Genomic DNA, 27,032 nt, shown 5'->3' on the forward strand with positions numbered 1-27,032 from the left:
TGTTTTTGTTTCGTTTGCCTCAACAATTTCTTTGATATGCTTTTACTGTCCACTTTTATTGTGTTGAAAGTGTTACATATATGGTGTTTAGTTCAAGTTGATTTGCAATACTTTATTTTTTTTAAAAAAAAAAAAGTTGATTTACAATACTTACTTCCTATAACAAAAACAAACTTTATCTCAAATGAGGTTGGTTACATGAATCAAATGATTTGCAAAAAGTTGTTGGCGGCTGAAAGACACACTTACATTCGGTTGTATAAATCTTCAAAACAATTTCATCTATCTACTGTAATAATAACAATAATAATAATAATAATAACAATAATAATAATTCAATCTATCCTCAATTTTTGGCACATAATCTCATCTACGGTAAATAAATGAATTGATTTTGATAAGTGAAAACTTTTTATAGAAAAACAATTATTTATTAAAAAATAGGTTTTTAATTATTATCTCATAATAAATATATGTGAAAATTGATATCTCTTTTTATATACAAATAAGCGCCTGTTAGAACGGTGTGTCCGTCTTTCTGCATGTATGTTGTTGTATGTGCGTGTAGATAGGATTATGTTTATTTCCCTGAAAACTCTGCGCTCTCTTATCTAATATTCTTGGTTTCCACTCTGACTAATCAACGTTAGCAAGCATGTTAAATAAATTGAATGTTTAGGAGAGGGGATCGAAAGCAAATTGATGTCATGATTAGCTAAATTCAAACATTTAAATTTACACAAATCCTCCTAGAAGGGATTCTTTTAATACATACTAAAAAAATTGATACTAAAGGGGAAAATATTAAAGTAGGAAAATTGAAACAATGAAATTTATTTAATACAAAAAAGTTATCTATATTAAAATGTTGGCAAAGCTTCTAGAAGAGACTAAAGCATAGATTAGATTAGAGCCTTGGTGTGCTTAAACAAAACTTCCAACTTTTAATCGATATCGATACTAGAGCATGTATTATCACATACTCACATAAGAATATGTTGTACAACAGCATTTACAAAACGGGCTGGTGTGATTAATATAATTATACTTATATACAAACATTCTAATAGCTTTCACTATCATCCAAATCATGCATGTCACGTTTAAAAAATAGAATTTGATCAAGGTAACAACAATAGCCTTTGAAATCAAACTCTTCTAATAATGTGACAACATGTGACTGAAAATTTTAATAATGATAGTAGATCAATTCAAATTGAAAAATCATGTACAACAGGACATAGATTGTTGGTTTATAATCATTCTTTGTTGGTGCGATCCCTCTTCTGTCCACCAAGAATACGAGAAATTTGTAAACCTCTACTGAAAGCTTGGTTGAAAAGCATTCTTGTTTGAAACTCTGAAACAAATGGGAACCATGCCAAGAAAGCTACCGGTGTGAAGAGTAGCAAACCCATTATTACTTCATATCCACGTGCAAGTGCTCGAACCGAGCCCCAAAGTCCAGTTTTAGCAATGAGTGGCTTACAAGCTTGTGCAATCTTTACAAAATAAACAAGAGAAAAGAAAATTAGTTAAGAGCTACAAACTTCTTAGTAAGCACTTGTCAATCAAGAAATAGCAATATAATCTTCCAGATTGCAACAACTACGAGTTTTTATCAAAACTTGCTCGTGTAAGTTGAAATTAGCTTTGTATATCAACACATGCGTTTAACTTTTCTTTTGGCAAAGAAAAGTTTAGGTGAGTTGGGTCCCAGGAGGGTTAGGAAAAGCCTCAAGACTCGGTGAACACTGACATACATACTAGCATATTATCCACCAATGATGCACTCACATCGGCAGCGGGATTCAAACTCAAATATTTGAGAGATCTGAACTGGTCTGAAACTGGACCAAACTACATTAGTCGTGTGTGAGTGTTGGTTATTCACAAGTGTCCTGGAAAAGAGGCTAGCGGAGGGAAACTGCTCATAACGAATGTCTATCATAACTTTCTCAGTAAACTTATTTGAGACTAGAACTATTTGATATCACTTTAATTTCTGCAGTGTGACTAAATGTCACAAGTTCAAGTCATGAAATCAGACTCTTGTAATACAAGGTAAGGCAAAAAAGATCCGAGATGGATCAGAACCATCTGGACCCTGCATGACCGGAGTTTTGTAGAACCAGGTTTTGCTTTTTAGAGGATATGATAGAAGACAGATGCAACATAAAGAGAATGCAAGAAAAGAAAAATAAATTACTGACCTGCAGCATTCCCCAGCCTGTTGGCATGACTGCTAGAATGCAGATTATTATGTCCTTAATTGTCATCTTAGCGACCGCTATTAATATTATGAGGATGGCAAGAAATGTTATGAAAATAGAACCCTCAATCAATCTAAATACAAGCTGGAAATCTGCACTGAGGCGGCGCCTGCCAACAGATATACCCTGCAAAAATGCAGCAGATAATATAGAAATGGTTAATTTATTCCGAAACCATACGAACTCAAGTATAAAATGATGTGTAACAGATGGAAGACAAAAGGAGAGAGATTTTCATGATTTGAATTCTCACCTTCATTAAACCCAATATTAGAAAGATTATCATCCATGAAATACCATAAACCTGTAATCCAATAGTAACTGTAGTTAAATTCATATCCAGGTTAATAGGGTCATGAACAAACGACAAAGGAGCAATCCTAAGGAGAGCTATATGAGAAAAACACTTACCAGAACACTTTGATGTGAATCGGTGATTGAAAGGTGATATACAAGTCCATATTGATATATGAAAAATCGGAGTGCCAGTATTATCTCAGTAGCAATACCACGCATTCCGGAATGCCCGAGATGCTCATGCTCTTTTTCCCACCAGGATTCCCAACTTTTTTCAGGAGGTACACCGATACCTCCGCGGTTGCTTATCCACTTATGCCAATCTGTCCAATCATCAAGTATTTTCTGCCACTCAAATCCCGATGGATTGAAAAGGAAAGGAGCAAAGAGCCATGTCCCTGCCATGAACCATATGGTTAAGGTAATTAAAATATATGCAACCACTCCTCGGTATGCATGGCCAAATATATGGTAGACCACAAGAAGAATCACCAGTTCAATTCCTTTAACAAAATGACTCCGAGAATAGAGCCTATAATTATCAGCAAACTTGGCATGGAACACCACGAAACCCCGACCAGTACCTCTGTACTGCGCACCTCCATGAAGCAATGTCCTTCCATAATAGTGTGTTTTCGTTCCAAGAGAAAATGTGAAAAATACAGGAGCCAACTGTATTTGCATTAGTACAAATTCACTAAACGCCTCACGAAAACCCTTCTCCAAACCAATTTCCATCAACATAGGCAAGGCCAACAAAAATCCGATTTGCACAACAGATTGAGAAGCAAGAGCTACTTGAAGAGCTTTGTTGTCTCGAATAGCTCTTTGTTTGTTCAGCCCTTCTTCAAGTCCACTAAGGGAAAGATAGAGGCGGCCGTAAAGGAATACATAAACTGTGAGGACTGTCAGCTGTTAAAAGCAAAGTCAGTATGTATAACAGATCATAATCATAGATAACACTAGTAAGGAAGGTTCCGAGTATACCAGGGTACTGAAATAGAAGCCAATAGTGGTGAAATAAACAGATAACATTCGGAAGAAATCAAATCGGTGTCCAAGCCTGTATATGTCCCTACTCATTGTCTGCTCACCATTCCCATTAGCTATCTTTGCTTCAAACATTGATATCTGGTTAAGACCGACGTCCCTTCCTTTACCAACTTGTATGTACTCATGATGAGTGACATTTCCTTCACGTAAAGTAGAATTGAAACCTGCAGCTCATGGAGAAACTTATGCTAATGATATTTTAATAAAAGAAATGGAAATGAGTTATGCACATAGAGAAAGAGATAATAAAGCACATGCCTGCAAATATATCCTCGCTCAAGTTGACGACCTTAGAAGCCTTGCTTACACCGCCTCTTGTCAGGTGGAAAAGTCTATCAAATACATCGGGGTGGCCATAATGGAACCTCACCCTGAATGAAAAGCACAAAAGCATTACTAAGAACTTCAAAAACATCTCTTGTTTTATGATCAAGAAATTGATGAAAGTTTCAAACCAAAAAACAGAATTCGCTGAGAAATGGATCAGTAAAACAGTCCACTTGCATAATCACTCTTTTCATTTTATATATTCATGTTTTAGAAAAATACCTAAAAAAGAAGATGACCATGGGATATGACTAGCCATATTTGGTTTGATAAATAACTAAATACTTGTATTATTATTGTCATTGTACTATTACTGTGATGATTTGAACTATTTGTCTTAAAACCTAGATTATTAGCATGAATAGGAGTGTTGGTTAAAATTTTGCATCAGGCATCATTGTGAGCATCCAATTGTTAAAGAAAATAGAGACTTACTTCAAGGGGTTAGCCAACAATCTCTGTCCAATTGTCACAAAACTGGTTTCCTGATTGGACATAAACCATGCAAGCGATGAAACACTGCAAGAAACATAAGGAATATGAAAATTAACAGTGTGTATTTGTAGATTTTAGCTTATATCAGAAAACACAGAAATTGATACAATAGATCATACCTGCCAGTAAAAATATGCTCTCTGAGTCCAAGTATAGTTGGATATCTGGGGCCACCGTGTTTCTTAAGAAATTCTTGCAGCAAATTCCTCATTTTGAAAGCTTCTTCCATATAGTTATCCTGTTACACAAATGCTTAGCTATCGTAATTTTTTCATAAGCTGGACTTCTCTTCTTTCTTCCATATATAAATAATGTGATACCTGATTCATATCAATTGTTTGCAAGCCTTCGCCTCTTGTGAAAATGATGGCATGATTTTGATTTTCTGGCTTCCCCTCACCCAATATTGCAGGCCCAGGAAGCTTTATTCTGTAAATTACCTACACCAAAATAACCAAATGAAAAATTGGAAATCATCGCCTAATTTGAATATTTCATCTTCATTAAAAAGGGCAACCCGGTGCACTGAAGCTCCCGCATACGCAGGGTCCGGGAAGGGGTCCCACCATTTGGTGTATTGTACGCAGCCTTACCCTGTTTTTACACAAGAGGCTGTTTCCAGGACTTGAACCCGTGACCTTACAGTCACATGACAACAACTTTACCAGTTGCGCCAAGGTTACCCCTCAATATTTCATCTTCATTACTGCAATAAAAAATAAATTTAAGAAAAATCTGACCAAGAATATGTTTGATCATTTTCCATAATAATTAATTAAAAAACTAGAGGAAAAACAACTTCTGATTATATTTTTCCTCTTAACAGGAAATATGCTCAGACTGTTTATGAAGCCAGATGATTATGTTGATGAAATTGCATACACTCATATGTGTGCCTACATCAATTTGGATCTTTTATTTAGTACTAAAGATTTAAAAAGTAGGTTTTAATGGAATAAACCATCAATTTAGTCTCTACAGTATCACTCTCTCTCCTATTTAGTCCCTAAAGTATATAAAATATAATAAATCCTCCATGAAGTATATAAAATCCATCAATTTAGTCCATGATATTAAGATACTTTAGGGTTTCAAATACTTTAGTTACTAAATTGATGGATTGCATATACTTTAGGGACTAAATTGGGGAGAGATCGAAACTTTAAGGATTAATTGATGGTTTATTTGGTTTTAATGTATAATTTAGCCCCTGATATTAAGATACTTTAGGGTCTCAAATACTTTAGAGAGTAAATTGACACATTGCATATACTGTAGGGACTAATTATTTTTATATACTTTAGGGACTAAATTGATGGTTTATTCGGTTTTAATGTATAATTATATGCGTAATTTTCATCAATTGCAATTTATTGACTTCGTTAATCATAATTTCAGGAATGGTCTTTAGGACAATACCTGATCTAAATTTTGAACTGCTTCAGATGAATCAATTGATTTGGTTGGTAAAGCAGCTTTGGCTAGTGCTGAATAATAAACCTTGTCTATCTTTCGGGAAGAATCTTTGCTAGGCTCTTCAACCTCATCAATATAAGCAACTCGGAGAGATGGATACCTGCAATTGTACATTAGTACCAAATGTAACAGGATAGTGTTTGCATAATCAATAACAAATAACAAGGTTAACTTGAGAGACTTACTTAGTCATGAGCTTTAAAATTTCTTTGGCCCTAGAATCACCAGATCGCTTGTGAATACTATATTGTTGACATGACACTACATATGTGAACTTCATGTCGGCTAATGATTGACATTGTGTCCACAACGACCGCTCACTGGTTGGATTTTCCTTACTCTCTAGTTCTGCCGCCTTGTAACCTTTCATTAATTCTGTTTATGAAATGAAAATATTAAGTTAAGTTGTATAATAAGGTAATGCCCCCCACTCTCCTTCAATGAATATTTCTCCACGTACCTTCATCCTTCGCCATATCAAGAAAAGCCTGTAGTTCCAATGCTTGTCGGAAATACATCATTCCTCGAACTTCATTTTGTGAGAATTAAGTGAAAATGCAGAAGACACCCGTAAATATACAATGCAGAATATAACATCTTAATATTAGACTATTAGAAGGTCTCTTTTAGGTATGTTTTGACAAGTGTCAATTTTTTAAGTCATCCACCTATACATCACAAAAACTACAAGGTACACTCTTTTAGCCAAATTTAGCTCTCATGGCTTAGGCGGCAAACTCATTCTTTTGAAATTCAAATCCCCACTAAAATACAAAGAAGATGCACTCAAATCCACAATTTTAGAAAAAATATCTACTCACTTCCTCAAAACTCATACTGTCATACCTCATATACCCACTTTCTCACACTAAGTGCAAATTTCTTTTTCTCTCTCATAATCTCAAACCCGCTTCTTCTCTCTTCGTTTTCTTTATTCTTCCCTTTCATTGTTTCTTCTTCTCCTTCTTTTTCAAACCCTTTTTCCTCATCAACATAAACATAAACATGGAGTTCTTCTTTCACTACTGAGTTCTTCATTCTTCTTTATTTTTCCTCAGATTTTTTGGTTCAACCATTGTACAACAGGGATCTACAACACCAGATTTGATCTTTAAGGGTAAGTGACTCTCTCTCATTTTTTAATTTCGTTGTTTTTTTATTGTTCAAATTATTGCTTGGGTTTTTCTCATTTTTCATATTTTGAATGTTTTTGACAGCAATGTACAATCAGTAGCTATGATAAGGTAAATTCGTTCATCTCTTTATAAGTTAAAAATGTGCTAAGAGTTTTCATCTTGCTTTCCATCTCTTATTTCATGAATTGATTCCATATTATTATTATTCTTTTGTTGAATGTTCAATTGTTTGTTCACATTCACGGTTGTTTTGATGCTTTTGCTGAAACCTCAATTTTTTCTTTTGATTTTGAACCAATACGAGAACTGAGTTGTTGTATTAGTTGGTGGTAGAATTTCCTCAAAAGAAACCCCAATTTCAGTTTCCATTAATTTGGATTATACTTTCAAGTAAAGTTCTTCATGTTATTTGGTTATCGAATTTTGGTAGTATTGAATCAAGATTTTAATTAGTTATTTCAATTTTTTAAATGCACTGCTGCTGATTTCTTCAACCCACAAGGTGTTTGTAAAAGTGTCTGAATGAAGGTTGCAAGATTATATGAGTGGGATGTGTTATGAGGGCTACTTACATATCCAGGTGAGCTTCTACTGTTTTTTGGTTTATTTTATTGCATTTTGTTTCTTTGTAGATGATCTTAGGTGTGACTCTTTAATGATTTTAATGGTGTTTTTTACAATACTATATAACTTTATTTTACTAGCTCATTATGTATGCAATATGCTGGTTCATTTATTTAGAGTCAAGCACAAGATTCATTTTTTTGTTCCCTAAAAATAATCTTTTTTTTATTGTTGTGCACAGAATCTCCAATTTTTGTATATTTTCACATTATGCACTGATCTCTCTATGCTCTGTGTTTCCACCATTTCCACCATCTCACCTTATTTTATTTTATTTTATTTTATTTTCAGCACATCATGGAAGAAGAAATAAGAGCACAGTAGTAAAAGAATTCTCTTGTGGCCGAAAATGGTATCACGGATGGAGCCAGATGAACTAAGAGCGGCTGTCCTTTAGAATTTTGCCATTCATGGTAAGGCCCAGCGAAAACTGTACTTACTTTGTTGTAGTTTTAAAGGCTTTCTTCTTATTGTTCTCATCTATTTTTTATGGTGTTTCTTATTTTACAAGTAGGTGTTTCTTAAGATTCACTGTTTGTAAACTTCTTATTTTACAAGTAGATGAACTAAGATGATTATAGTGATGATTAAACTTTCTTGGGTTCTTTATTTGTTTGATTTGCTTCTGCTACCAATAATGCTATGTTGCTTTGTACTTTTCAGGTAGTTGATACCAATCCAACCAAAGGTATTTTTCCTCTAATCAATAGTGATACTCCTATTTTATTTTTGGCTCTAATCTAACTTAATTTAGATTCTTTTTAAAAAATCATTTTGCTGTCACTTTTGCTTAAATATGATTTTATAGTTTTGTTTGGAATTTACATTTTAGTGTATCCAAATGTGAAGTTAAGACTAAAACTTAACATGATTGTTTTGTGTTGTTCTGCATCTACTGCATTATTTTCTTTCCATAATTTAGATGTCAGAAATAGACTTCCTGAAAGATGTTTTTTTGATGCCACTTATAGGTTAACACTTTTTAAAAAGAACCATCTTTCTACAAAAAAAAGGGTTTTTAAACCCATCTGCAATATTCGGTTCTTATCTTCAAAGTCAAACCCAAGATGCTTTGTTGGTCCATGCGACATTAGTGTGAAATTTTTAACTTATTAGTGACTTTCTGTTGACATATTTTCTGTGTTAAAAAATTAATCACATATTTTAAACATATTTATATGTCTTTTTAGTGTTGAATAATGCATGTGTTTCTAATTTGACATCGGAAGATTGTTTTTGTCGCATAATCATTTTGCTTGCTTGGTTAAGATTATAGTTTCTTCATTGTTGATATTTTTATTAGATTTTTATTAGCTATTATATTCTTCTACAAGTAATTTCATGAAAAGTCCATGTCTTTGTACTTATTGTTAGCTGAAATATTTTGTACAGATTTACTCTTTGCCATTTTGAGTTAGTGGACCAGAAGAGTTATTTTTCTTCCAAGAGGTATATTTCTCATGAAAAGTCCCTCACTTTAGGTTTGTTTGATTCATTATCATTGTATGGTAGATGGTTTTATTAATTAATATATGAACAAGATGCTGTAAGGTTTGTATGAATTGCACATAAGTCATAAGATGTGCACTTTGCATGAGAAAACATCAGGTTAATCTAGAGGGTTCCATGGGGATATATGCTGGCCCTTTTTAAAAATTAAGCACTTTAAAGTTTAAGTATTGTTCATACTTTTAAATGTTGAGCCATTATATTATATTTCTTGGAGTAGAATAAACATGTAATTGTCATGTCAAAAGAAGCCAATTGTTTTAAACAAGAAAAACAAAAGAAGTCTGTTGTTCTTCAGTAGTTTAATAATACAATAATTCAACAAGTTATTTAGGTAATAATGTTATGTCTGTTTTAATGGTGCTGCGTAAGTTTGAGTACACCTGTTCCACTCAGAGTTAATTAATATCAATGTTTGTTGTAATTTTATGTTCCGTATGTTTAGGGCCAATTGCAAGACAAAGCTGCTTCAGCTGCTCTATCCAATATACTTAGAGATGATGCTACTATAATCCAATGGTTAGCGATGATGCTACCGAAGCTTTTGGTTCAATTGCAGGTATTGCATTTAAAACTTCATATTAGGGAATTATGTGACCTCTCTTGTGTAGTCAATAGTATATGCTATTAATTGTGCTTTGTGATGTCATCTATGTATAAAAAGAGAAACACAAGCAAATTGTGTATTGTATGGAATCCATTAATAGATAGTATAGTAGCAGACTAAGTAATGAGCAGTTCTTCTTGTGGTTTGTTTTCATTTTTTGTTGATAATTTTAGGCCATGTTTACTATACTATTCTTGGCTTCATGAATTTTGACATTCTGTGATTGATCAGAATTAATTCTTTTTTGCAAGTTTGACCCCAATTTATTTGCTTACAACCCAAACTATTTAACCCAATTTAGACATAAGTTGACTTAATCAGAAAGCATCTTCTCCATACATCCTATATTTGTGCTATTTTTTCAAGAATCTTATTCCACACTCCTTCAAAGCTTCTAATGTTACACAACTACAAAAGCAGGTTTTACTTTGCTGCAATTTATAGCCAAACTTAATTAAGTTCCCCACTCTGTCTACTTTTCAAAATTTGAATCTCTTAAGCCATATGTCTCTCCCATTTTGAATTTTTACCTTTTCAAACTTACTTAAGTTATTTGCTAATTGTTATATCATACTTTTTATGCATCATGTTTAAAATGTTTATTTAATCTAAACATGTGTCAGATTTTAAAGGCATCCACCTATTAACTCACAAAAACAATAAAGTACACATTTTTAGCTACTGCTACTTTTATTCAGGAATCTTTCTCTATACACTCCTTCAAAGCTGTATGACAAAAACAGGTTGTATGGTTCCTGAACCTCATATACTTTTCCGTGAAAGATTCCTCACCCCCACAATTCAAATTCAAATCGGATCAAGTTTCCCCATCTTTCTACTATTTTTTCTCGCCACACTCTTCTATTGACAGTTAACTACTCCTTTTATTCAATATTCACTATAATTGAAGTACATTTTGATCTATTGCCATATGTTGTTTTCTTCATTTCATTTTTGGACAATCATTGAAGTACATTTTGAGATACCAATTTTATAAGGATTTTTTCCCCATGCAGTCTTCAACTATATGCATTTCAAACGAGCTTCCCATATGTTCTAGCTTTCGTATGAGCCACACTAAATATAATTGAAACTATGAGCACTTCAAATCAGGCCCACAAACCTCTTAATGCATTGGAGGGCTAATCAAAATTCTTAAATAACTTTTGCTTCTTTTGATGCGATCAAGTTCTGAGTCACTATTTGGGCTTAAGGAAGAGTTGTGTGCATCTCATAGATTATGTTAATTTTCAATTTTATGCATATGATAAACGTACAATAGCGTTATGATTTATTGATAACTTCCACAGGCAAGGTTCAAACTACAATGGTAAGAAGGTTTTAGTGAGCTTCATTAGTGTTGGGATGGGTGGATTGTCACCAAGTGATGGATTTTTCAACGCACTTCAAAGGCTTAAGAGTTAGCAGCAACTTTATCGTATCTTTGTTTGGTCTGCTGATGATTCTATGCCAATGGTTCTCGCTTTCAGAAGCAATCACAAGCGTTTTTGAAGATACATTACTAGCTTAAATATATGACATTTGAATGATTTTAACGTGTATTTAGTATTACTCATGATGAGACTGTAATATATTTGTGAATGTATACATGTTTATATCTTAATAACAGACTAATTTAGCTCATACTTTTAGTAACAAAAGCATGAAACTTCCTCAAACTATCCACTTATTAATCATAAAATCTTGAAAGTACAATTGTAGTCAAATTTAACTTTCACAATCATACAACTAAACACAAACCATACACCAACCAGACCAAAATTATATTGTTTCTTCCTCCCAACACACAAGGCCATTTTGGCATAAATGAAAGCATTTTTTTATAATTTGAATATGTGGTTGATCAGTTGGAATTATGCAAGATCTGGTGGTGGTTTTTTTAACTTTTTATACACAAGGAAAGCAATGTACCTGATTTTTTTTTCTTTTGTTATCTGGAGTTATATTCTCATGTGGGCATGTATTGTACTTAAATCTACAAGTGCATCTCTAACTCTTGCCTTATGTTATTTGGTTGTGTCGCATCATTCGATAACACTTTTGTTGCAATACTTGGTGTAAGCATGACGCTGATTCATTTTGCAATTGTTTTCAACTTCATTATTTCTTTATTATTTATATTGATGAATTTTAAATATTAAGCGTCTCATTTTTTAAACTTCAACCATTTGGTTGATTCACAACACTACATGATTTGACATGTGAATATTCAACTTTTGAATTGCATTGGAGGTAGTTTAGCCACTTCAAGGGTAATGCTTTGATCGTAGAATTGGTAGTGTAGTATTTTTTTTGGGTAGCGACTAGATAAGTAGATATAATACAAGTCAAATATTTACTAAATGAGCAGATATAATACATTATTTTAAAAAATAGATATAATACATATCAATCAAGTCAAATCTTTACACGTGGCTATTAAATTTGTAGGGACTTTATAAAGAAAATACATGTGGTTAAGCGGAGGTCAGGAGGATATATCTTTAAGTGAACAATTATCTCATCAAAAATTAAGAGGATTTAGAAACAATTCATACACAACTCAATCCGCACTCCAAAAACACGGGGCCTGTAAGATATACTTATGGCTTGAAAATAAAATGAGTTAAAAAATTTGTTTGTTGGATTAACAAATAATAGTGAATTTTGATAAATACATATATGTTAATCAATATTAAATGTATTTCATATTAGGTATAACAAACTATAAGTATATAAAAATATGTATATTTATAATTAATTTTCTCATAATTAATTTTCTTCCCGTGCGTTGCACGGGTGTAAATACTAGTAAAATTACATATCTAACATGTAGGAATATTGTCAAAGGGCGAGGAAGCAATTTGTACCAGTTTTGGTCAATGTTTGGCCTCTGTATGATGCCCATAAACGGAGTTCTTCTTCTGACTCTCCTTTGATTTTCTCTTCACTCTTAAAATCAAAACGTTGAAGGAAGTTTTTCCATTCATCTGGAGAAATTCATGATCAGATCAAAAGCAAAAGTGTAGTTAAACATATAATAACCACTCCTGGACTCTTAAAAATAAAAACTAAAGCTTTTTTAGGTCAAGCAGTGCTTTTACAAATATATCTAGAGAAAATGTGGAAACCTGGAAATATCTTTTGCAAGTAAAAGAGGATCGAGACTCCATCTTCATTTGGTTCTTCCAGATGCTCTAGGGAGAAAAGAACCGGCTCATCAAAGTATGGCGTCAAGACACTACAAACAAAGATATATAATGTCACTACAATGCTTTAGATGGAAATTTTGTATAGTACATGTATAATAGCATTGGAAAAACCAAGTCCCGCATAGATTGAAGATGAGGCCTGACTAGAGTTAATAAAGAGAGGCACACCTCACCTTACAAGCCGGTTTTGTAAGGATGAGTTAGACCCAACTTAAAAACTTAATATGGTATCAGAGCTATTAAGTTTTTATTACTGTTAAATACCAGAGAAATGAGAGACATATGATTGAACCGCATGTCCAGGCCACACCGCGGAGATTATATTATAAAGGCAATAATACAGTGGCACGTGGGTTTGAGCGCTGGAGAGAAAGGTGGCACGTGTGGGCGCGTGACGTCGTATCTAGGGCGGTGCTTTCAGGGACTGACCGGATTGGGGATTCCGATTCGAATGGTGTGGTCGGTTTCCAAAAAGGTCGCCTGAACGGGCGGCGACAGTGGTGATTTGTGACAGAAAGTGATGAAACTAGATGCCAAAAAGTGTCCCGGCAGTGGAGGAGGGGCAAACCGGAGTTGAAACACGGTTGGCCGGAAAAAAATCTCACCGGAGGACAGTGGTCCACCGGGCAATCACGGTTTAGGGTTGCCTCTCAAAAGGATCTGGATAACATGTTGAATACGAGAGAAAATGAGATATATGATTGAACTGTGTGTCTAGGCCGCAACACAGAGATTTTACTATATAGGCAATAATACAATAAAGACATTTAATTACAACAGAATATGCTAAGGAAAAATCAACAGAATATGCTATTCTAGAATATTCTACACTATATTTACAAATATCAACGCTTACAAAACCGGCTTGTAAGGTGAGGTGTGCCTCTCTTTTGAACTGTAGGGGCCTCATCTTTAATCTATGTGGAACATCGTTTTTTCAATTCACTCCTCACACCCAGCACTATTGGGCTTGGTGTGGATATAAATGGTGGGTGGCCGAATGGATAGGCTTTGATACCATATTATACAGCAACTACATGTATGCATGCACACACACATATATTGAGTTATCAACGAATCTTAGAAAGTTATACCCTACACGCCTCCCCTTAACTGGCCCAAAAAATAGAGACAAATTTCAAACAAAGGAATGATTTGCTAGCAGTTCAAAATTTAATATATCCCCATAGGTTAGTAAAGGCTACTAATGAAACCAGTACAGAGGCAGAAACTACAAAAATAAAAGAGCACAAAGCGCAGTTGGAGGAAGTTTTTGATCTGAAAGGTGCTCTTCCTAGCAATAAAAAGTCTCTTAATCCCCTGCTTGCATTTGCAATTGACTTGTGTGCCTTCCTCTGTTTATATGCATGATTAGTACGAGTAGCACTTGCATCATCGGCAGCATGATTTTCTGCGGCTCTCTTCCCCGCTGCATTTATTGGTTTTAAATAATGCTTTTCTTGTGTACAACTCCCATTTTCACCACCCCGTTTGAGCTACGTTCAATCATTGACAAACAGATTCTCCTTTGAGCAGTATCTTGCATCAAATTTGTTTTCAATTGTCTGTCTTGTGCCGGTTGGGCTCTTCTTATGATTCTAGTTTCGCAAATCATAACTGCATTATTATAATAAGGACTCTGTCTTCAATGGATATGAGCAACCAAGAACTATAATAATACAGTTGAGTGGCGAAAATGGAATCATAAGAAGGGCCCAACAGGCACAAGATGAACAATTGAAAACAAATTCGATGAAACGTACTGCTCAAAGGAGAATCCGTTTGTCAAAGATTGAACGTAGCTAAATGGGGTGGTGAGAGATGGGAGTTATACACAAGAAAAGCATGATTTAAAACCAATAATTGCAGTGGGGAAGAAAGCCACAGAAAATCATGCGGCCGATGATGAAAGTGCTACTTGTACTAAATATGCATATTAACAGAGAAAGGCACACAAGTCAACAGCAAATGCAAGTAAAGGGATTAAGAGACTTTTTATTGCTAGGAAGAGCACCTTTCAGATCAAAGACTTCCTCCAACTGCGCTTTGTGGTCTTTTGTTTTTGTAGTTTCTGCCTCTGTACTGATTTCATAAGTAGCCTTTACTAACATATGGGGATATATTAAATATTGAACTGCTAGCAAATCATTCCTTGTTTTGTAATTTGTCTCAATTTCTTTTTTGGGCCAGTTGAGCGGAGGCGTGTAGGGTTTAACTTTCTTAGATTTGTTGATAACTCAATGTGTGTGTGTGTGTGTGCATATATATAGTTGGTGTATAATATGGTATTGGAGGCCATGGATTCGGACCACCCATCATTTATATCTACACACCAAATCCAATAATGTTGGATGTGGCGTGTATTGGAAAAACCAAGACCCACATAGATTTAAGATGAGGTCTAACTAGAGTTTATAAAGATTGGTGCATTTAACCTTACAAGCCGTTTTTTAAGGATAAGTTAGGCCCAATATAAAAACTTAATAAATGGGTCATACGGACTTCTCATTTTGGTTTAGAAATTTTTAAAGGATGAATTTTTTTTGATACCACTATTATTAAAGGATGAATTAGATACCACTACTTTCACATTTTCCAAAATAATGATAAAATCTCAAACTTGAATAGAAATCGTACATCACAACAATTGCACTTTTGTGGACTATTGAGTTAACACTATCAAGTATCTTAAAAACAAAAGAAAGTTAATACTATTATTAATTACTGGATGTAGATCTGGCAGATTTTGCGGACAATATTAAATTTACAATGGAAAAAAATTAATAGTTAAAGTGGATTACTTTATTTTACTGTTAATTTTATCATATATTTCATTTTGTTCACATGATGTTTGAACTATAATATTATATGAAATAATGCAATGCTTGTGAAGAGTTTAGGTACGGATGATTGTGTAATTTTGAAGATTTGTTTTCAGATTGAATTTTCATTAAAAATCTCCTCAAGTAAGATTATATGAAGAAAAGTGTGAGCTTTGAAGCTAACTCTAAGCATAAAGAAATGACCTAGCTAGATCAATACCCTTTATAAACAATATTTGAAATTATTAGCATTAACACTTCCAACATTTTTTTCAAACACCCTTGCCCATTAAGACAATAAGACCCATGAGCATGTTATAAAAAGTGTGTTGGAGAGTGTGCCGGTGTCACAAGTTGATGTTCAAATAGGTGAAGGCAAATAAAATGATTCAGGCTTACGAGAAGGACAGCATATTTCGAACTTTGGGAGCAGACGGCATATTCATAAACAATGAATTACTGAAGAAAGTTATACGCCTCTTAGCATCCAAGTTGGATGGTACATCCATAGCAGACTCCTTGACAGTAAGCAGCAATTGAAGTCTTTTTAACTGTGAAGATCAAATGAAATAAATTAAGCGAAAAAAATATATCATCTTATATAAATACAAAATAGTAACAAAATAACACAGCCATAAAAACACCTTTAAGTCTAAAACTTACTTTCTCTGACCAAGCTTCAGTATCTGTTGTGACAGGAAACTGAAGTCTACCAAGAAATTGATATTGTTGATCAAGGGGCGTCATCCTTTCATCTTTTCCCAAAGCCCCACCATGACTTGAATCTTGCAAACTAACAAGCAAATGACAATGGGTCAAAAATGATCATCACAACTAATCAAAATAGCGAGGCACTCAATATCACAGTGGACTTACCCCTCAACATCTCCATCCATTATGTCTCTGGTCACAATCTCTAGCATGTCAAGCAAGAGAATCACAATTTGATCCTTAACCTCCTGTGTGTTTTTCAACTGATAAAACAAAACAAATTGGGTTAAACTTCAAATTTGATTGAACACAAAATGTAATATTTACGTCAAGAAAAAAATTACCAAACATTCAATCAGTTTAACAAAACGGTCATATAGATCAGGGAGAGCACTAAGATCCAGATCCTTCAGCAGCTCTCCTCTTTCAATGAGATCGTCAACTCTTTGAAAAATATTCTGCATAACTCTGAGTTCATGAAACAATAACGTACAAATGTCAGTATCTGAAATACACCAAACTTCTCTTTTGATGTATACTAAGCAACAAAAAAAAAAAATTACACACAGATTAAGAAATAATTGCATTTCCTAAACTACTCATTCTTTTCATTTAATTTTGTATGAGAACTTGTTTTATTGAAGGATATTTTGAGACTAATAGCATTAAAAAGGTGAAGTTATTTAGATTTTGCCTATATTTTGGGCCACCAAATCTAACTGCATTTTTGCTTGTATTTGAGTCCAGTGCAGTATCTCACTAAACATGAACTTACATTTTCTCCCGTTCTCCAAGAACCAAGAAGTTAATAATATTTCTAAAAGAAGTATAGCATTCTTGAACAGCAGATTTCATGTACTTGTCCCTTAACAATCGTTTTTCCAGCTCCTGACCTTTCCCGAAACTGTCTTTGGCCATAGACACTGCTATTGGGATCTGCATAACAAATCCAAAGATATGAATAAATTTGAGCAAGATATTGATTATTCTTGTACAAACTCAAAACAATTGAACAGAAGAAATAGATGGACCTTGCTGGCAAGTAAGAAAGGAGGCCACTGAATGAGGTTCAGTGAAAGATCAGCCATATAGGGTACAAGCATGAGGTCCATTTCCCTAAATATTCCATTGCAGTCAGATTTCTTAGCAACAAACCATAAAGAGTCAAGACCTTTCAAGAACACAACAAAATCTCAATATTTTAATTATTTACGGTTCTCTGTGGACATTGGACAAAGAATTACAATATTTAGAAGGGTCATGCTAACTTGTGCCCTAATGGCACAAGTTAAGGATCTAAAAAAAAAATTAAAACATAAGTTTTGTATTGGAAAAATAAGTTTTTAAACTTTCGAGACATTGAACGCACGATTTCCAAAATTATATTTCTACATTTAGCTTCTAAACTTGTGCCTTAAGGGCACAAGTTAGCATTTCCCTATTAAGAACAGTTCAGTCATAGTACTAACTACCTGTTATCAGGGGGGGTTGGGTAGCTCAACTGGTTTGAGCCAAAGGGATAAAGAGTTGGAGGTCCTGGGTTCAAACCCGGACGCAGGAGAAAAAACTAATCTAACTACTAAAATTTGCCATTCAAAAAATAAATTTAACTACCTGTTATCAATTAGATCCTCCTCCCTCAAGCTAGTAATTATTTTGTTCCATAGTTGTGCAAATCTTGCAGCTTCCATATCTTTATCGGTGGAGACCTGAAACAACCGACTCTCTTAGAAGTTAATATATGTTGACAAATGAAGTATACATTAAAAAGGAAAAGAAAATGCAATCAGAAAATATATCAACAGAGTGAACAACAAAAGAAAATGATCAGAGAGAAAAATAGGCATGTTTATCAAAGACCGTTGAAAAATAATGATTAACGCCAAACATCAAATGTGTTGGGAGTCCCTCCATAATTGATGGGAGACTTTAATCTAATAAGCAATACTGATGATTGCAAAGCATAGGAAATCATTAATGTGAACATTCCAAGGTCTTCAAATTAATTCTTAACATATCACATTAATCTTATTGCAAATACTTATTTATTTTGTGATGAAGCCAAATCCCTTTACTGTATTCTCTCACCTCATAGACGAGAGACTAATACAACGAGGCACCAAAGGTGAGGATATCTTACACTAGTGTTGAGAGTCCTAAATTAGATGTGATATGGTCTAACATAAGTGATTATAGGTGGAAGGCAACCCTCATCTTACAAGTCAGTTTTGTAAGGTTGCGTTAAGGTCCAATCCAAATTCTAAGAGGAAATATCATTACAAAGTAAAGCAATTAAACTTAAAAGCTAAAGCTTATTCATATACTGATTTTAATAATGAAGAAAAGTTTCAAAACCTGGTCAAATCTACGAGAAAAAGTGGCCTTCAGTCCCTTTTTCTTTTTCTTCTCCGTCTGATCCAAGGGAATCAAGCGAGCATTAAATGCACCCGGAATCGAATCAAAGCGAGTCCTTAGTAACTCCAATGTCCGAATCTGAAATTATAATGAAAACAATGACTTAAGTATGATAAGATCCATAGATCTGCAGCCACTTCAGCAATAAAAACCCAGATGACTTCCATTAGCTTATTTTAAATAACAAGTTTGTGACTCAGTAGCATACAGGTACAACAGAAATAACATAAGTAAATGAGAATTGAATTCAAAATTGAACATTAACTTGATAATCTCTTAACTTCTAATATAACAGTTACATTAAGGTTCTACTTAAAAGATTCTATATTGAATTTAGGTTTTCTTATCTCATCTGTCACAACACAGCCGTATTTGCCAAAACAGATTTAGTGCTAGCCAGCGATCAAGCCATAATCATAACTAGTAGGGGCAAGATTCAAATTAAATAGGAAAGTTTAAAAATGTTGATGATAAATTAGATAGAACACAAACTATCTATATTGGCATAAGTTATGTCAAGAAAATTCCTATTTCGACAGTGAATAATAAACAGATTTGTTGTAAAATAACATTAAATTTTAAAATTAAAGGAAAATTTAACACTAGAACGAGAAATAAAACATCAAAAACTTAAAGTCTTCACAAAATAGGTAGTGTCACTAAGGAAAGGATAGTAAGATTAAATTTGTAAAATAATGAACAAAATACGACAGCACAGAGAGAACATACAATAATGGAGAATGCAAAAGTTTCTAAATTACAAGGCTGTTTGACAACAACACACAATAGACAAACCTCTCCCAAACGACGAAATGCACCGTATATGCCTCCTACAAATGTAGCGAAAATGGCATACCAAATCTGTGTATCCATAAAGTAGACCTGCACAGGAGTATCTGATTGATTATCACAACTATATAGAAATGGCTTTAATATGATTAGTAAGGTATGCCACAGAAAGATAGACTTACAAGCATGATAGGAGCCCATATAGCAATAACTACACCGATATTGTTTTTGGCTGCACATAATAATAACATGATATCAGGAAGGATTCCATAAATGAACTTCATTCATTTTCATTTATTCTCAATGTTTTTACCATGAGGGAAGAACTCATGCCAACTATAAACTGACACATGGGCCTGCATGATGGCTTTTGTTGGGCCCACAAGAGGCTTAATCTGCAGTTTATAGAAAACGTAGTGTATGAATTAACAAACACATGAATAATAGACACCATATAAACGCTCTGCATCATTGTAACTACAGAACTACAGTTCTAAATTTATGAGCTCCTGGATCATTTAGAAGCTCAGAGAAACAGGCACGCATATATATTTCTGAATCATACACGTATGCACATACTAATATTGATATAGACACTTATTTTCTAATCATTCTACAGTAGGAGATGACCAGTAAATAAAATGATATATTTCTGGATCAGATATTTACCTCAAGGTAGTAACTGAATGCTAATTTAGATAGAATTAGGAGAACCCAAAACGTTGAGTACCTAGAAAATTAAGACAAATCCATTTTACAGTCGGAGATGACCAGTGAATATGATTACTGATGATTCAAGAAATTAACTTGATTCTCTTACTTGAACAATTGAAGTGGACCCTCTTGCATTCCTCTTCCAACAAAGAGCCGAGGCTTCAAATTGATGAAAAAAGAAGAATGAAATAAACAATATATTAAAAAAATAAAGAATCAAAACTAAATATATATTCTTTAAACCACTACACCAATAGCTTCTAATAATCTTCAAAAATTCTTCAAAAAAAATAATTTAAAAAAAAACGAAAATAATTAAATTTCTTGCAAGTATTTCTTAAAGATGATAAAAAAATTGTTGGTTAATAAGAAAAAAGTTTTATCATTATAAAATACAGAAATATAAATTCACAGACCAGATATGGATCAGCTTACCTGGGACCACCACATCATGAGCTTCACAGGGCCATAGTTCGACCTCTCAAGATGGCGGCGAATGAATGGAAAGAGAAATAAAATTGCAGAGAGAATGTTTGGAGATAAATAGATGAAAACAGCCAAAATGAAGATAGAAGGAGAGCCCGAACCATTGCCAAACCAATTCTTTATGGTTTGTCCAAAACCAGATGGATTTTTCCAACTAAAAGCGTAAGTGACTGGTAAAATTACAACCCACGCTGCACCTGAAATAGCTTTAAATATATATCGTAGCTTGACATGAAGCGACATGACATTCCTTGCTTTCCAACTCAGGACTATGTCAAGAAGGGCTGGAAAAGTATAAAAGGTATCTTAATCAAGTAGTAACAACATATTTTTCAGCTAAAATGAGAAACTAAAATATAAAGTGGAAATCAAGGCACATATCTTGATGCAGTAAATTGAGTTGTATGGTGCTTTTTTTCTGTTTCTTAAGTACAGAAGACACACACACGGCAAAATAGACAAGTGTTGGTTTTATCTTACCTTGTGCAAGCTTCAATATTGCAGCAGTAATGAAGATGCTGAGAACTTTCTTGAAAACATCACCATCAAATATGTTGCTTAAACTTCCAGAGTCATTCCAAGCAATGATCACCATTGCCTTAATTAGAGAGCATAATCAGTCCAATTTATTGAACAGAATTGATGCAGGATGAAGTTAGTAGGGAATGTGAATCAAAAACCAAAATAAGAACTATTACCTGTAAACATAGTAAATAAAAGCTCCACATTCTGTCAAAACTTCTAAATACATGCCAAAAGGAGCGGATCTCAACAAAATTAACTTTTCCCATCCACCGTTCGTCGTCATAAGATTTGCTTTCCTGTTTTCCAAAATCAATTGCAATTTGTTAGGGAAATATCATGGAGAGATATTGCTTCATTCATATTGAAGACAGACTTTGGATTGAACAAAAGAATTTCAGAAGGAAATAATTACAATACATGTAAGTAAAAAATGTGATCATGAATATGAGTTGTCGTTAGCACTTTCAATGAAAAACATATGGTGGAAAACAGCTCTACTATATACGAAGATCGCATATATGAGGTTCAAGCCCTAAAGTAAGTACCAGACTGAAACCCTGTCAATAACAGTACCAAGTAAACATCAATTTCACAGTAGTTAGATTTTATCCTCTTTCTCCACCCTCTATATTTAAATTCTTGTAATTTCAACAGTACACATTATTTCTTCATATTAAGAAAGTTCATTAATATATGTCAAACCCTGTATGGAATGGAAGCAATGCTGCGAAAAGAGTATACAAGAGTTTTCACTGGCGTAGATCATTTTTTCCATATAAATATACAATGCTCTTAGGGTTGGTATTATTTACTGTTTTCCTTTAAGTTATATTTCCAGTCATTTGTTAATAAGAAATGTCATACCTCTTCTTTGTTATTTCCACGCTGCGATTGAGGCAAAGGCACGGAGAAGAACTCAGAATTAATACGCATAGGCCAACCTAGGCGGAAACAATCGACTGACCTGCAAATTGGAAACGAATTTATAATCTCTTTAATGATAAAAAAAAAGTTATAAAGGAAATTAGGCAGATCAAAAAGAAGCATAAAATACCAAAAAAATTCGTTCAAATCGTCATAGTTTCTCCAATGAGAATGCTTTACTTTTCCTCCTTTGCTCCTTAAAGTTTCCTGCAATACAAAAAAAAAAAAAAAAACATATGTTATTAATAGAACAAATAGAAAGCAAAATGTTGAAAGAAAATTAAAAACAGTTCTTCAGCTCATAAATAAAGAAGCACACCTTGTATATTGTATCATATATTGGTTTTATTACTTTCATCAGAAATGCCTCCTTTTCACCACCATAGGCAGGCTTTACAGGTTCACCCGTCAGTGGACTAACATTCCCAGCTAACATCCCATACAACTCAAATGCCATCTAGGTAGGTAAAGATAAAATGATGCTTAGATTCAGTTAGCATATTTTACATTTACAGAGTGCAAGTGCACAACATACATGGCAAGTAATTAAAAATATCTTACGTAGAGTGTGTAGAATATACCAAAACTAAGAGTTTGTATAAATCATTTAAAATATATAATACTTACATGATGGTAGATATAACAAAGGCATTCTGGCATAAATCTCAAATTTGCAGCTTCTCCCCATATAAGAAGATATAGACCCATGTATAACAATTTGCGCTGTTGCATTTCCTGCTGAATAGTTGGCAACCTAAATATCATCATAAAAGAATAAACTTTAAAAGAGCGTATTACAAATTCTTAAAATAGCCGCATATGCCTAACTATAAATTTCAACTCAATACTTCACAAAACAAGCATTTGACGTAATTACTATAGTAAGACATGCAACTCTCACCAAAGGCTACTTTTGCGACCCAAATACTTGCACCACTTTTTGTAGCTTCTAAAGAGTTTCTTCATCACTTCATTTAAAGCACGGTCATCCAACTAAATAGGAAAAGTGCAGATTGTAAGAAACAATATATTTACTCTGTCTAAATCAGAAATAAGGGTCAAAGCTCATTCACCAAAAAAAATTAATAATGATAATAATAATAATAACCTTGGGTTGTTGATCATGTTTTGGAAATTGTCTTATGTGTACATTTGCAAGCAAAAGAATCAGATGCTCCCTTTGATTTTCCACATTATCCTTCTGCATAGGTACAAGGAGATAATCTCAGAATGAAATATAAAAACCAAATGGTGGCTATAAATCAATCCGATCACTACCTGGAAACCAAACATCAGCTGAAGCCAATCCAGAATGTCTTGATTAATTTTGTTACTGTGATTCGTCGGCCATGGCAAACCCCTAGTATTACGCAGTGCAGAGCAAGCAGCTTGAATCTGTAAATCGATAAATAAATATAAGCAATCTAGTCAACACTGTGGAAGCAATTCTAACATAAGTTATTTCATCAGATAAAAGTTGTAATGATAAGTTGATGCCAGACTTTGCAACCTGTAATAAATACTAAAAATATAAACTAATTCTCTCTCCTGAAGACTAAACTTGTAAAACAATACCAACTTTCAACAAATTTAATGCTACTACCAACTTTTTTAAGCTCAGCGATTCAGTCAATGGGGTCCTATATATTAAGAGACAGAGGTAGTAACTTTTTTTTTGGAGAGGGACAGAGGTAGTAACATAAATGAAAATAGGATCAAAACATAGTAAAAGAGAACAAACCTCGGGATATCTCATTATAGCCTCTTTCCCACTCTCTGGATCAAGGGGCAAAATATTATAGGGTGCATATAATTGCTTCTTTTCTTCAACCCTTGTATGAACTTCCAAGATCTACAATAAAATATGGGAATGTTAAAAAAAAGATTTTTAATATTATTCTATTTATTTGTATACTCCATTCAGTTACTAATAGAAAGTTGAAGTAGCATGACACTTATTTTACCTCATCAGATACTTCTACAGCTTCTGTTTGATTAACTGCTTTCAGAACCTCAAATAAAACAGCAGCAGTTTGATATGCTTTTGTGAGCTGGGCACTGGGAAAAAACATATGAAGTTAATGCCGGTATTTCCTTTTTTATGGATAAAATATACAAATCATATTAACAGAAATTAGGACAATTAGCAGATAATGTCTGAGCTAAAGTCGAGTCAATGACCAAATTATTGATCGGCTTAGATTATAATAAACTCACCGGTCCTTATCAGCAGCATTCTGTAAAGCTTCAATATACTTTCGGTAGTAATGTCGATAGAAGCTCTGCATTTCGCGAGCATCACTCTTTGCTCTTCCCTCCAAAGTGGTGTCATTCTCCTGCAAAGAATGGGAAAATACTTCAGAAAATTCAGATTTCCAAAGAAAGACATTCCAATCTATGATATAATAACACGGTAAGTATTTGTTCTTTCTCCTTTTGTTGGTACTTACTCAAATAAGAGAACAGTAAAGAAGCCGTTAATATTCAGAAAAACAAATGCAAGGGAAATATCTTAAAAAGATCGAAAATTTATGAGAACTAAAACAAATGTTGAAATTGTAAACAAATAAAATAAGAAGTTTACCCTTTCTAAACGTTGAAGAAGGGCTGTTTTGAATTGTCGAACACCACGCCCACTAGATGTGGGATCTAGTCTATGAGCTTTTTCAAAGGCATAAAACCGACCTAATTACAAACCAGCCGAGTGCATTAGACAAAGAATACATGGATCAAAGTTCGTAAAGCATTTATCATATTATGAGCATTTATCATATTAAGAAACAAAAAAAAATTAACAAATTAAGAAAACCGTATTGTGCTCATAACTATGAGCATTTTTTCAAATAAAATGTAGCATTCAAGTACAGTTACGGTTAAGACAACAAACCAAGAAATTTTCCAGCCAAAACTCAAAAGCTTCTAAACAATAATAGACTTTGAATTTTGAACATCTAAATGGAAAAAGAATTCACCCTTGCATTTATATTTATATATTTAAAGAGGCTATAAACATGAACTCACAGAGATAAGCCACTCTTTTATTGCTTGCTTCGACTTCATTAGCAACACGGAGAATAGGTGCGATCTCAACCAATGAAGATGGCACGACTTCACTGTCCAAAATCGGGTCTGCTCCTAAATTCCCGGCAGTCTGAGTCCGCAGTATCCGCCGCTGCGGTTGCTGCTCAGACCCCCTTCTATAGGACATCTTCTTGAACCCTCAAATCAACAGAATATATCACTTCTTCCTGTTACAACACCAACAAATCAACAACAAAAATATTAAAATAAAATCAAATATATTCAATAAAATCATAATATGACAATTATAGGAACACATAAAAAACTCAGTTATTCAACTCAATTAGAGTTCAAAAATCAACTAAAATACTGAGATTAAGCTTAAGATTAGATCAACCAAACGCAAAAATGAGCATAAGATGTAAAATTGAGTGTGGTTATACTATGCTTAACAATGAAAATTCACTGATTCAAAGAAAAAACAATGAAAATTCTCAAATTCTCCAAAACCCTGATTCAATCAAAACCCTAAAACATGAAAGAAACCCCTAAATTGAGCTTAAAAAAAAGCGCTTTTAGTTCAAACAAAGCTCAAAAGCTTACATCTGAATGAAAAAGCAGATGAATCAAGCGAGAAAATATCTTCAGTTCTTCACTCTTCCTAAGCAACCCTTTAAGCAAAACAGCAAAAAGGTTCAATTTTTATGTGAATCAAGATAAGGGTATGGATCAAGTTCACTACTTTATAAAATAAAATCAAAAAAGGTCTTCAAAAGTCCAAGTGTAAATAAAAAAAAAAGAAGAAAAAAATATAGTACTTTATAAGAAAGTGAAAGAAAAAATGAAGAAAAAAAAATAGATGAATCTTACAAGGTGTTGTATAAGAAAATGGAACAGTGATGGTTGTTGTGAATAGTGAGAGTGTGATTTCTCTCTCTCTCTCTCTCTGAGATGAAACTGTGATGAAAGTGAAGATTCTTTGCCTTGAATCATGTGCATTAATGCTTGTTATAAATCAATGTTTTTTAAGCGGGTAAAGTTTCTGCTCCAATTAGAGAATAACATGTGGCAAATTGCATGAGGCTCTCGTAGCTTTCCTCTTCACAAAGAAACATTTTATAGAGAGATATTGGTTAAAAGGGAAATTATAACTTGTGTCCTTAAGGCACAAGTTTAAAAGCTAAATGTAGAATTTTATATTTGGAAAGTGTGCATTGAATGTCTTGAAATGTTAAAAACTTAATTTTTTAATACAAAATTTATGTTTTAATTCTTTATGTCAAATGAATTTCCAACAAGTTATAACCTAAATACGTTTGAATTTTTTAATTAATTTTTTACTTATATTTCATTCAAGAAAGAGTATTATTTTTTGTGTTAACTCAATAATTTTTAAGAGAATTGACCACACTAATATGAAGTGTGGTGAAAAATAATAAAATTTGATTAATAATTGTTTTATTAAAAAAAATGCCTTGAGTTCTTCTAAATCATCGATTTTTAGGGAGAGTTTTTTTTAGATAAGGCAAAAGTCTATTGACATAAAAAAGAAATAGAAAACAGTACAAAAGTTGGAATATCTTGCAGATTTAAGTTTATGTCAGGTGCTCAATATA

The 27,032-nt window shown here is 33.4% G+C and overlaps 1 protein-coding gene and 1 long non-coding RNA gene across 4 annotated transcripts; one reads left to right on the plus strand and one right to left on the minus strand.

The window, feature by feature from the left end:
* Positions 1–1,011: 1,011 nt before the first annotated feature.
* LOC146948692 (callose synthase 1-like) lies at positions 1,012–26,397 on the minus strand. Of its 2 annotated transcripts, XM_085744887.1 has the most exons (44): positions 26,287–26,397; positions 26,020–26,087; positions 25,417–25,643; positions 24,980–25,080; positions 24,613–24,731; positions 24,360–24,453; positions 24,137–24,247; positions 23,674–23,790; positions 23,504–23,596; positions 23,297–23,388; positions 23,023–23,149; positions 22,715–22,852; positions 22,526–22,602; positions 22,336–22,435; positions 21,645–21,767; positions 21,427–21,544; positions 20,896–21,230; positions 20,567–20,619; positions 20,416–20,476; positions 20,060–20,141; positions 19,929–19,978; positions 19,753–19,839; positions 18,898–19,035; positions 18,157–18,251; positions 17,574–17,658; positions 17,318–17,478; positions 16,887–17,010; positions 16,708–16,805; positions 16,495–16,624; positions 16,231–16,382; positions 12,929–13,038; positions 12,668–12,787; positions 6,382–6,450; positions 6,107–6,296; positions 5,865–6,021; positions 4,766–4,885; positions 4,565–4,683; positions 4,386–4,469; positions 3,882–3,994; positions 3,558–3,787; positions 2,685–3,482; positions 2,527–2,577; positions 2,214–2,399; positions 1,012–1,502 (listed from the first exon to the last, which is right to left on the minus strand). In XM_085744887.1, the coding sequence occupies exons 3-44, from the start codon at positions 25,601–25,603 to the stop codon at positions 1,260–1,262; spliced, it is 5,838 nt and encodes a 1,945-aa protein (XP_085601013.1). In that variant the 5' UTR covers positions 25,604–25,643; positions 26,020–26,087; positions 26,287–26,397; the 3' UTR covers positions 1,012–1,259. The 2 variants fall into 2 exon arrangements, with proteins under 2 accessions (XP_085601013.1, XP_085601012.1); XM_085744886.1 differs by lacking the exon at positions 26,020–26,087.
* On the plus strand, positions 6,778–11,441 carry LOC146948693 (uncharacterized). 2 transcript variants are annotated; one of them, XR_015026949.1, is made up of 8 exons: positions 6,778–7,038; positions 7,139–7,165; positions 7,560–7,637; positions 7,973–8,094; positions 8,345–8,369; positions 9,074–9,130; positions 9,636–9,749; positions 11,108–11,441. It is a non-coding gene; the product is annotated as an uncharacterized LOC146948693 (long non-coding RNA). The 2 variants fall into 2 exon arrangements; XR_015026950.1 differs by having other exon boundaries at positions 6,792–7,038; positions 7,973–8,113.
* Positions 26,398–27,032: the final 635 nt, after the last annotated feature.

This window comes from Medicago sativa, chromosome 2 (assembly GCF_051527215.1).
Source record: "Medicago sativa cultivar Bolivia chromosome 2, Bolivia_mono, whole genome shotgun sequence".
NCBI lineage: Eukaryota > Viridiplantae > Streptophyta > Magnoliopsida > Fabales > Fabaceae > Medicago > Medicago sativa.